Genomic DNA, 12,783 nt, shown 5'->3' with positions numbered 1-12,783 from the left:
CTGATGATGCGGAAGCCGAGGTGGCTGAACGTTTTCTTGCAGCAGCTAACACTACCGAGCCCGGTGAGGGTTGTGACCTCAAACATTTGGGTGCGGAGTCTGGCACCCTGCATTTCTTCTCCAACCTGTTCCGTTTGGTTGGAGCCGTGCATGGGTTCTTCATGAGGGCCAGGCCTTCCTCCCAAATGTTGTCCAAAAAGGGTACAGCCATGACAGTCTTCCTCTTGTACTACCGTCGCTGTTGTAGGAAGCCCTCCTTTTTTGTTTCCTTGGGCACCAGCTGGAACAGCTCAGAGGCCTTGGAGATCATCTAGTGCAATGATCCCACCTCTTCTGGTGGAGAGCCTTTATGAGGGGCGGCTAGGTGCGGCGATTCGCCGTCTGCCGCGACGAAGTCAACATCCTTGCCGGTTTCCGTGACAGTCTACGTACCAGTGTCCGTGTGTGTATCCGGGTCTGCAGATGGTGTTGTGTCCCGACACAGTGGAGGACACTGATGCAGCGGCTTCGGGTGACGCTTCCTCTTCTTGCGTGGAGGCTGGTCAGGGGCCTGTGGAACAACAGGCGCCGGTGCTGGAGGCAACCTCTGCCGGATCTCCTTCACTAGGGTGTGCAGAGTGACAGGATGTCCATGGATATGTCCCTCGGCGGAAGAGGGAATGATGGAGCACTAGGCCCCGCGCCGTCGTCGTCCTCCTCATGGACTGTGTGGACAGATTCTTGGTCATCGCCGTCCGTGGAGGAGAGGTCTATTGGCTGAACGTAAACCTTAGAGGGCTGCTTTGGGGCATCCTCGCCCATCCCCCCCTTTTCCCTCCTGAGGGCCGTGTACCGGGACCAGAACCAGTGCCTGCCCCCGTCCCCACTAAGGGTGCACGCAGCCTTCGCTGCTGCCTCAGTGGCTATTTCATGCCTGGGAGGCAGGGATACTCTCTTCGTTGTAGGGACCCCCCCGCCGTAGCAGTCACCCCAGAGGATGTAGACAAAGCGGTTGATGGCATCTTCAGCTGTGCCTGATGGGCCTGTGAGGCCTTCTCTTCCTCCGAGCCTTTGATTCTCTGATTGCTCTCATGACTTGGCAAGGGCAGAGGACTTCCTCTTTTAGGAGGAACCGATTGCAGGCTGGCTAAGGAGGTGAACGGTGACCGCGGTCTGTCCAACCTGGGACACGCATCAGCTGTGAACCCGGCAGAGTCAGTCTTGCGGTTCTTGGCCTTGTCTTGGACCCCCATGGATGGGGCATCGTCAAAAGGACTTCAACCTCCTCCTGGAGGGAGACTGCTCCTCTGAACTACCGCTCCTGGGTAAGGCTTGACCCTGCATGGAGCACAAGTCAGAGGACTTGCTCGACATGAGGCATGCCGCCAGCCTGCTATACACGTCTTTCTTCGTCTTCTTCGAGAAGCCCAGGCATATCTCTCACCCATCCTCGTCTTGGTCCGGGTGCAAGCATTATAGACACTTTAGATGTCCGTCTCCTCCACAAAGACGTTCCTTAGCGCGCATTGGGTGCAAGGCCTGAAAAGTGTCCTTCTCTCCCTTTTCTCCTCCATCACGGTCGGAGGACGCGTAGTAGGTGCAAGACAGCCTTGCAGAAACTTTGACGAACAATTGCACTTGAGGTGTGCGCAACTTCACCAACAAGAGGGTCCCCGTTGCCGGCTGATGAAGATAGGAGCACACAGGCTCCGATGGTCCAAAAATAGAAATGTTCCATGAAAAACATGCAAAAAAATAAATAAAAGAAAGTACAAAATAGCTTGGAGAACAACTCAAGGACAGCTGCCATAGGCAGAGCTTAGGGAGAGGACAGTCATTGGATGGGGGAAGTATGACCCAGAGGACAGTGATTGGTTTAGAGGAGAAATACAGTTTTAAGGTGAAAGTTAAACTGTTTTCTCTTTTAACAAGGATTAACAACCTGACGATGGGGAATATTCATGAGCATGTGAATCCATGCCAGACCCTATGCTGGAGAATATATGAAGCACTCTCTGCAAGCAACCCCAATTAACAACTCAAGGGAAAGACCGGCAGCATTTTGTTTACTATTTCACTTAAAATCTTAATATCTGCCCAATATTTTTGAATTGGCACACAGAGCCAAGAAAGATGTAAGCATTCTGCCCCACTGGTATCCTGGTATCCTGCAGACAGAAAGCCATGTCTTGGCTGGCTAAATACATCCCAAAGCTTAAGGAAAGTTTAAATACATATCCACACCCTAGAAAGGGTTCATTCTAATGCATGCCTCATTCGCTCTCACCCGAAAGATGAACAAGTTACTTCTTACCTTGTAACGTTCTTTCGACAGGATGTTCCTCCGACGTATTCCTCATCTTAGATATATATCCTTCCAGCTCTGCTGGCCTCGGAAAATTTTTTCTCCAGAGGGCGCTGCGGGTCGACGTCCCTCGAGTCGATGTCCTTCGACAGCCGCCTTATCGACGCTCGACGTCATCCTGCCTATAAAGGCCGCGCGCAGCGTCCGTTGCTCAGTTCCATTTTGTAGCCCACAGTATTACTGTCTGGACTAGACTAATCACCCTGAAGGAGCGTAAGCTGCAACAACAAGGGAAGTAGAACTGCGGGGATGGATGGGAGGGTCGATGAGGAATACGTCGGAGGAACATCCCGTCGAAAGAACGTTACAAGGTAAGAAGTAACTTGTTCTTCGAAGGGATTGTGTCCTCCGACGTATTCCTCATTTTAGATAGGCTCCCATAGCAGTATTCTATATTCGGAGGAGGGAGTACTGACTTCACGCTGTCTTCTATTGATGAATAGAATGCAGTACAGCCCTTCCAAACCTAGTCTCTTGACTAGAGGAGGAATCCAGATTGTAAAAACGTGTAAAGGTATGGACAGACGACCATGTAGCGGCCGCACATATGTCTTTAATCGGCACGCCTCTTTTGAGGGCCGATGAAGCTGCAATACCTCTGGTCGAATGAGCCCTAAGGTTTTGAGGGGCTCTTTCCCTGCCAGTTTATAACATTCCAGAATGGCTAGAATGATCCATCTGGAAATGGTCTGCTTAGTTATTGGTAACCCCAGCTTGTGACCTGTGTAACCAACAAACAGCTGGTCTGCCTGTCTTATCCTGGCTAGTCTACTAATGTAAAAACTTAAAACCCTCCTAGGGTCTAGTCTGTGTAACCTCTCTTCCTCTTTCCCCGGGTGAGGAGGAGGATAGAAAGATGGTAGGGTAATCTTCTGAGAGATATGGAATTCAGAAACTACCTTTGGGAGGAAATTAGGCTTCACTTGCAGGACAACTTTGTCTTTGTGAAAGATTGTATGAGGGGGTTTATAAGAAAGAGCTTGTAATTCGCTCACCCTTCTAGCAGATGTAAGTGCTATTAATAAAACAGTCTTAAGGGTAAGGAATCTTAACGAACAAGAATGGAGAGGTTCGAAAGGTGTACCCATCAGGAAAGTTAGTACTAAGTTTAAATCCGATAGGGGAACTTGGAATGGTCTTGGGGGATAAACATTGGTTAACCCCTTTAGAAACTGTATTACCAAGGGTAATTTGAAATAGGATGGTTCCTCCGCAGTACGCTTAAAGATAGATAGCGCTGCGAGATAGCCCTTAATGGTGCCAACTTGAAGGCCTGAATTTGCCAAATATAGTAGGAAGGACAAAACCATTGGTGTACCACATGAAAATGGGTCGATATTCTGTTCTCTACACCAGCTGCAAAATCTGTTCCAACGGCAGCGGTATAAAGACTTTGTTGCTGGCCTCCTTGCCGAAAGCAACACCTCCATAACATCATCAGGGAGGTCCCAATCCTTGTACCTCAGCCGTTCAGAAGCCAAGCGTGAAGGTTGAGGGTTTTGATGTCTGGATGGAGAACCTGACCTCCCTTCTGTGAGAGTAGGTTCTCTCTGAGCGGAAGTCGAATTGGAGGGCAGATGGACAAGTCTAGAAGGTCCGGGTACCACGTTCTCCTGGCCCAATCCGGGGCAATTAGGATCATGGTTCGCCGGAATCTTCTCAACCTCCTGATCATTTGAGGAATGACAGGGACCGGTGGGAACGCGTACAGAAGCGGAAACTCCCAGTCCACTATGAACGCGTCTCCCAGAGCTCCTCTCGGAGGAAATTCCCTTGAGCAGAACAGGTCGCATTTCCTGTTTAGGCTGGTGGCGAACAGATCTACCTGAGGGGTTCCCCAAAGGGCGAAGATCTCTTGAAGGACTTCCCTGAGCTAGCTCCCACTCGTGGGAGACTGTGTTCTGCCTGCTCAGAGCGTCCGCTGTCAAGTTCTTCTCTCCGGCTAGGTGAACTGCCGATAGAGAGATTCCTTCTTGGATTGCCCAAAACCAGAGCTGCATCGCCTCTCTGCACAGGGGTAGTGATCCTACGCCTCCTCTTTTGTTGAGGTAATGCATGGCCACCGTGTTGTCCGTCATTATCAGGACGTTCTTCCCTTGTACAGCTGGCAGGAAAGCCTTCAACGCAAGTCTGATGGCTCTCAGCTCTAACAGGTTGATGTGTAGTCTGGACTCCGATGGAGACCAACGACCGCTGATGGTCAAGTCGTTGGCGTGGGCTCCCCACCCCGTGAGTGAGGCATCCGTGACTACTGTTATCTCCGGCCAGGGTTGCCAAAACTGTTCTCCTTTCAGAATGTTCTCCTGACAGGCCCACCACTGAAGGTCTCGAGCCACCCTGCCGGGAACCTGAAGAAGATCTGTCATTCTCCCTGAGAATTGTGACCACTGAGTCCTCAGTGCCCACTGGAGGGATCTCATTCTCAGGCGAGCCTCTGGCACAAGGAAAATGCAGGATGCCATGAGGCCTAGCAACCTCAAAAAGTCGAAGGCTGGGAGACGTTGGGCATGTTGGAACTTGGTAACAATCTGTAGAATATCTTGAGCCCTCACCTCTGGTGGCGAGGCTTTTCCCAGGGAAGTATCCAGGATCGCTCCTATGAACTGGAGTCTCTGCGATGGTATCATTTGAGACTTCTTTAAATTGAGGGAGAAGCCCAGTTTGTGAAGGGAGTAGCACACGTGATTTAGCTGGATCTGAGCTTGCTCCGGAGAAACAGCCCTGGTCAGCCAATCGTCCAGGTAGGGGTAGACGTGAATCCCTTCCCTCCTTAGACTTGCAGCCACTACCGACATTAACTTGGTGAAGACCCTCGGGGTGGAGGTCAGCCCAAATGGCAGTACTCGAAATTGATAGTGAGAGTTGCCAATTGCGAACCTCAGGTATTTCCTGTGTTTGAGATGGATAGGCACATGGAAATAAGCGTCCTGAAGGTCCAGAGATACCAACCAGTCCTGAAACTGAAGGGCCTGGAGGATCTGAGAAAGAGTGACCATCTTGAATTTGTCCTTCCTGAGGAATTTGTTCAATTCTCGCAAGTCCAAGATGGGTCTCAGTCCTCCGTCTTTCTTCGGAATGAGAAAGTAAGGGGAGTACTAGCCCTTGTTCCTCTCCGCTACAGGTACCGGTTCTATGGCACCTTTCTCTAGCAGGTCCAAAATTTCCTGCAAGAGGAGCGGATCTGGAGCCTTCTGAGAGCTGATCCCCAGTGGATGACTCTGAGGTATACGTAGGAAAGGCAGGCAGTAACCTTGGGCGACTGTTTCCAATGCCCAAGCATCTGACGTGATAGCCTGCCATACCGTCAGATGTTGAGTCAACCTGCCTCCTACAGGTGTCCTGTGAGGGGAGTCCTCAGAGTGGTTTTGGGGCGGCTGATGCAGATGCCGATGGTAAAGAGGCACCTGCTGTTGCTGCGGCTTTAGAATATCTACCCAGTCCACCTCGGGTAGTTCTTCTTTGACCCCTTTGAGCCGGTCGTCCTCTACCTCTTTCGAATGCGGAGTAGAAGCGAAAGGACTTGCCCCTCGCAGAGGTTCCTGTGGGACGAAAAGGAGTCTGACGGATTGCAGCTCCTAGGGATTTTGCTGCAGCTTTTGAAGTTTGCAGTTTCTCTAAACTGTCATCCGCCTTTTTCCCGAACAAAGAAGAGCCATCGAATGGCATGTTCAAGAGCCTGGCTTGCACATCTGGGGCAAAACCCGACTTTCTCAACCAAGCGAATCTCCTGCTTGATGTACTTGCCGCCATTGCTCTGCTGATACTGTCAGCCGAATCAATGCCCGTCTGGAGGGATTCGCACATAGCGTCTTTACCGTCCTGTATAATATTCAGGAACGCATCCCTTTCTTCTCCCTCCGGGATGCAGTCAGCCGCTGTAGAAGCACACTCCCAAAGTGTATGGCTGAACCTAGCAAGGGTGCAAGTAGCATTAACAGACTTTAACGCCATGCTACATGCTGAAAAGACTTTCTTTGCCATAGCATCATATTTTTTATCGTCCCTGTCCTGTGGGACTGTAGGATAAGCCGTCTTGACATCGGTAGAGGATGCTGCTTGTACCACCAGACTTTCTGGGGATGGATGTTTAGACAAGAACTCTGGGTCTGTGGAAGATACCCTGTACTTTGCAGACAGTTTTTTATTTACTGCTGGTATTACATCTGGGGTCTCCCAGTTTGTCATGATCTTTCTCTGAAGAGCTTTATGAAAGGGCACCACTGGATCCTCTTGTGGGCCTTTGTCAAGAATATCCGTGAGGTCATCTTGCTGGAAAGATTGTGAAGGTGTAGACCACCCCATGAACTCTGTAATCCTGGCCATTAAGGCTCTGTAGGGGGTTTCAGCATGCTCCCCCGGGTCTGGCTTAGCAAAATCCACCTCAGGGGAAGTGTCTAACCCACTTGCCTCATGTAAAGAATCATGAAGATCCTTTAATCTGCGCTCTTCAGAGGAAAATTCCTCTCTAACTGGGGTTACAGGTCCCTGTAACTCAAATGTGTCTTGTTCAGACAAATCACCCTCTTCTAAAATTGAGGATATAGTTCTCAATTGTTCTGAACTCATAAAGGGAGTAAATCCCATTTCTAAGGCAGAGGGTGCCGAACTTGTCATTATTGGCCTCGAAAACGTCGATGTCGTCGACGCCGACGTGGAAGGCTTCGAGCGTGGCGTCGAAAACAGAGGTGGAGGCCTCGAGGACCTCGACAGAATTGGAATTCTACTCGACAATATCGACGCCATCGACGTCGAGGGCCTGGGGATCGTCACTGGATGTGTGGTCACCGTGACTTTTCTCGGCGTCGACGCCGGTGTCGAGGCCGGCGTCGAGTCGACAGACCCGTGTGTCAAAGGTCCCTTCGACAACGGCGTCGAAGACATCGACCTCGACGTCGACGGAACCTTCGTCGACGGAACCTTCGAGGAAGGTTTGGAGGTCATAGTCCTACTCGAGGGTTCGAGAGGTTTCTTTCGCCGGGTACTGCGACTCGCGGCGTTTTTGACTTTCGGGTCTTTCGACCAGAGCATCGCTCTCGGCAGTCTTCGAGGGGGTCGAGGCCGCTTTCTCGAAGACGCTCATCATATTTTTTCTGAATTCCTCCCATTCAGCCCGGGAACTATGTTTCGTGGGGCAAGGGATTCTTTTTGGCGAAACAGAGGAAGACTGAGAAGGGGATCTTTGACGTCTCCTCTTCGAGTGCTTCGATCTCGAGGAGTGATGAGACCCACTCCGAGACCTGGAGCGCGAATGGTGACGAGGAGACGAATGTCTCGACTTCGTCGACGAAGAAGAAGCTTTAAAAGTCTTACCTTTCTCCAGCTTCCCCCTACGCTCCTTCAGGGCCTTAGCTGTCATGGACATACAGTCCTCGCACTCCGAACAATGGTGTTCGGCTCCCAAGCACCACAGACAATTTCTGTGAGGATCGGTCAACGACATCTTTTTCCCACAATCTCGACATTTTTTGAAGCCGGATCGAGGAGTTGCCGGTTCCGACGAGGAAGCCATCGAGTACGGATCGAATAACTCGAGGTAAATAGGATTATCTGACTAAGAACTGAGCAACGGTATTCCGAGGCACCGAGTAGCGCGGAAAAACGGAACTGAGCAACGGACGCTGCGCGCGGCCTTTATAGGCAGGATGACGTCGAGCGTCGATACGGCGGCTTTCGAAGGACATCGACTCGAGGGACGTCGACGCGCAGCGCCCTCTGGAGAAAAAATTTTCCGAGGCCAGCAGAGCTGGAAGGATATATATCTAAGATGAGGAATACGTCGGAGGACACAATCCCTTCGAAATATTGTTATTTTGTTCACACCTACTTAGCCTAACAAATAAGAATGAATAAGTTGTAAAAAGGCTGTCTGGTATCTATAGCAGCTTGTTTTTATATGTCCGGTGAGACGTACATATGTATATACACTATAACTACTGGCAATAGGGGAGGTGGGGGGTTTCTGCTGGATCTGTAATGTTTTGCTAGATTCACTTTCTGACTTTATTAATACAGGGCAGGTTGGGGATTTCTGTTTTTCTTCGTTTACTGGAGATGTTAATGTGCACCTATACTATTAGTTAAAACCACTGATGATAATATGTAAACAAATAACCTTTTCTACTTGTTCTTTAAAATAAACATATCAATAGTTTCCATTTCTCAAAATGTTTCAGTACTTTCTTGTCCCGTTACAGTATTGAAACAGTTCCCCTTTATTCAAAATCTTTCCAATTTCTTCCCATTCATTTTATTCTCCTTGATAAGAGGGTAACTATTTTGTACAGTTTCAGCACCAGGTTTGCTCTTCATTTCCTTTCTTATTCCCCACCATTTACCTTTTCTTTGCATTTATTTCTTCTGCATATGCCAGTAATGTACATGTGTTTCAACTCAGCACGAGAAAGGCTCATATCAAGAATCCTCAGTATCCTTTAAGTGCATCACTGGGTTTGCAGTCAATAAGCAGGGTTCAAGTAACAGGTTGAGTGCTACTGACGGTTGAACCCTCTCATCACACACCACTGTTTCCGATCTGTGTAAATATATCTTCTTTTTTTGTCAATGCTTTTGCCAAGGGGCACACTCTTCTCAATCAGTATCCCTCACGGTTCATCCCCTACTATCACTGGGTGCCTTAGTCTCTCTTCTCTAGTGCTTATCAGCAAGGTTTCTCAAGTGGTCCCACTCATTTTCAGGGACTCTTCTCTTGAGCTCTCACTAGCAGCAGTCTGGTGCTCTCGCAAGGCTTCTCGATTCTCTGGTGTAAAGTGATTTGTTAATTGTTTTCCATCGAGTAAACAGTAGCTCTGGTTCCTCAGTCTTTAAAATTGTAAATTAGCCACTTTGTTTCTCAGGTGATGCTGAGTCAGAGGTGTCCTAATGTCGTGAGGCACAAACCTTGGAGGTGCACACGTGTTTTCCTCCGGAAGATTTAAAAAACTTTCCTCTGGCTTACACAGGCTGTGTTCCAGCAGCCAAAACAGAGGTTTTGGTCTGCAAGCTGCTCCAGGTCGAGTGGGACAACGCCGTCGTTCTCATATACAAATGGTGTCATCTGTAAGACAGCATTTCCTAGCTCCTCCACAACTTTTACATTTGAGCTTTTCTAAATGTTTGTCTCTCAAGAGTAGGCAGCATAAACTGGAACAATGTATGTGTGGGGCATGGGTTGCATACACTTTTTTAAATGTTAGTCTCTTCATCACGTTGATAAAGACTGGGGTGAGGAAAAGGCATGAAGGGGTAATGGAAATTCAACAAAACTAGTGACGGATTCATCCTTAAAATGTAAAAAATGTTGCAAACAAGTTAACACTTTCAGTAGTTATTAGATTTAAGATAAAAGAAAAAGACTGCTACGGACAGACTGGTGAAAATGTCACTTAAGGATTTTTCACCTGAGAACATTATCTAAACCAGGAAATAGTTGGAGCTAACCTAGCATGTAAACAAAGTAGATATACATTCAACAACATAATTAACGGTTTGGAGTGGGCAAGCAGAACAATCACAGAACACAGATGTAGCAATGATTACATTCAAAATACTCATAGTATGAGAAAAGAGCTTCTCACTATTTATCGGAAAGCGAACAGCTTCAAAATGAGCCAAGAGCAATATGCAGTTCTTACCTGCTCATATCGAAGGGTAGGTTCACCCGTTGAGTCGAAGGAATAGACCTCTACCATTCCATCATCGCGGCCCAACAATAGGTCTTTTACACCATCCCCCAGAATATCAAAGCTATCAATACACAAAATGCCTGCAATCAGGACAGAAATAAATCATGAAATATCGACTGGATCTTCATCTACACAAAAAGTATGTGACTGAATTGTTCAAATAAAATTTTTTAAGAAGGATCTTTGCTGGGTCTTGGGTCTGCCTGTTGTGGACATAACCAAGTTGCACCACACATTTCCCCATATTCATGCACGTAAGAGTCAAGGTACAATTGTGTCATCCTATGACCAAAGGGCAATTGGCGCCCATAGTTGAAGCAGGCAGAAATGCTACCAGGGGGCGGGAAGGTGGTGTCCTCAACAGTCTAAATGCAACAACAATCACAAACGGCAGACACACATGTCAGTGACAGAAATGTTTGTGTGTAGTTTAACAGGGTTTACTACGAATACAAATGCATAAAATGCTCTTTTTCCGTTATAAGAAGCTAGTCAATTACGGTAATGCACTTTATTTACATATTTAATCTAACCGTTCCATAGTCAGTTTATTACAAGTCCTTTAAAAACATTACATTTCCATGCTATTTGAATATGCACTTTCACAAACAATTAACTAAAAAAAAGCTGCTGACAACCACCATATTTACACAATTACTTTCCTGTAACAATACTGCTCCGGATTATTTATGTTGAATTTTTTTAATATAGATTTCTTTTTTTACAGAAACCATGGAGAATGATCCTTCTTTAAATGTCACAGTGTATATAGATAAAAGGAAAAAGGCTTACCAACACAGAAACAAAGACATTAAAAACACATAGCTTGTATCCTACCTAGGCCTTGGTTTTCTGTGAGGTAGAGAATCTGTCAGAAAGTGTCCCACTACTACTGCCTCTGTGCTGGATTCTAGTTATTCTCTGGATGGGGAGAAAACAGGCACTGGAATCCGAGCAACCCAGGTTCATGCGCTAGTTTACACACCATGCAAAAACAAGAGTGGAACTCCACTGTGCACGCATGTGCATACAGAGGAGACCAGTAATAGCGAGCCTACAGCGTAGCCTTACAGACTTTTCCTACTTTCCGCACATGCTATGAAGCAGGATCCCAGCCTCTCTACCAGATAACAATACTGATGCAAGAGAACATGCATATAGATTCACCGCAGAGAGTGGGGAAACTAAGAATGGATTTTGCATTTGCTCTGTGCAGGCAATCTGTACACAAATGGCATGGAAGCAGCGAAACTGTCAATGGGTTTTCGCAAATCTGCATTGCTCAACATCCTCATGAAAGTGATGGTTCTAATGCAGCTTAGGCAAGGGCAGGGTCCCGAGGTGGTCGACCAGAACTGAGAATTCCAGAAGGAATCCGATCAGCAAAAATCAGGACTTCACTTCTGTTGAAATTGAGGCACAGATAGTTCCCCCTGATCCAGCAATTTCTGACATGCAGTTTTGAAAGTGCACAGCAGTGGTGCCCATCTTCACGTCCAACTGGATAAGGATTTGCAATCAGTTTAAGTGAAACTGGTGTCCCCAAAGGATGACACCAGAGCAGCCAAACGTGGAACACACACTTTAAAAAGGGTCAGTGTGCGATGAACCCTAAGGGACCCCACAAACTATTGAACATGGTTGAGCAGAAAATGGGAATATTGAGATAGATGGTGCACTCAAAGTGCAGTGCCATCAGTACCACATCTGACGTGACAAGTCAGAAGAATTTCTTTGTCAATGTGTTGAAGGACGCTGACAAGTCAAGCACGACCATATCCACAACGCCGCCACCATCCAATGTCATGTAGATATCATGGAGAATTGACAGGAGAACAGACTCATTACCATGACTTGGGCAAACGCCAGCCTGAAGTGGGTGAAAAATATTGGTGCATTCCACACAATTTTGGAATTGTGATACTATGGCCAAATCTAAAAAACTTTACCCAAAGCTGGCAGGAGGAAGGCCAGACAGTAATTAGCTGGGACCAAAGAGTCCCAGGTGGGCTTTTTTAAGAAGCAGCTTACTTATAGAAATTTTCATAGCATAGTGAACCAGCCCGTCTGTCAAAGATGTATTTGTTAGGAAAGATTTTCTTTTTGTACCTTTCCATCCATGGATTTCTATGGGCCACCCAACCTGTTGCTTGTTTGTGAACTCTGTCCTGACTTTTTGAAGGGAAATAAAGCACTCAGCTTTACTTCCTTTTGCTCCTTGTTATAAGGAAACCGACTAGTCCCCAAGACCGTCAATACTGAGAGACTGTCTCTCTTTTGGGAATTCTTGTATTTTTACAATTGTACACCTCCCCTTATAGTTAATAGGTAATTAGGGTACTTTGAGCTTCATTACGATTTTGGTGGCAATTCTGCTGAATTACTGTCAAAAACCGCTTTCCCATTACCACCACTTGGTTACACAGGTTTACCCCAGGATTACAAGTGGTGGGAGGGTAGTGTAATTGCCCATTTTTGTAGTCCTAAAGACTCCAGGGGGATTTTTGGCAGATTTACCCCTGGTGATATTACAATGTTGTGAATACGCTGATTTCTGGAGGTAAAGTGGAGGCAACAAACTGGAGGTGAATCCGCTACTTTTCCTAAAAAAAAAAATAACGTTTTTACTGCACAGCCAAACTTGTAATGAGACCCTTTGTATCCTTATAACATTTTACCTTTTGGGTTATTGTTCATTTGTATACATGCCCAAGACAAGCTGGTGACGAAAGTGACATTTGTACTTGTTTTGTAATG

General features: G+C 47.1%; 1 protein-coding gene across 4 annotated transcripts in view; it reads right to left on the bottom strand.

Moving 5' to 3' along the window:
* Positions 1–12,783, bottom strand: part of BBS7 (Bardet-Biedl syndrome 7) — a 1,458,886-nt gene that overhangs the window by 1,077,620 nt on the left and 368,483 nt on the right. For all 4 annotated transcript variants that reach the window (XM_069631158.1, XM_069631157.1, XM_069631160.1 and 1 more), the window contains one exon: positions 9,976–10,106. In XM_069631158.1, coding sequence (XP_069487259.1) covers positions 9,976–10,106 — 131 coding nt within the window. The remainder of the gene's footprint in view (positions 1–9,975; positions 10,107–12,783) is intronic.

Source organism: Ambystoma mexicanum, chromosome 6q (genome assembly GCF_040938575.1).
Source record: "Ambystoma mexicanum isolate Mex_15411 chromosome 6q, UKY_AmexF1_1, whole genome shotgun sequence".
Lineage (NCBI taxonomy): Eukaryota > Metazoa > Chordata > Amphibia > Caudata > Ambystomatidae > Ambystoma > Ambystoma mexicanum.
The sequence above is the reverse complement of the archived record's forward strand: the minus strand, read 5'-3'. Positions and strand labels throughout refer to the sequence as shown.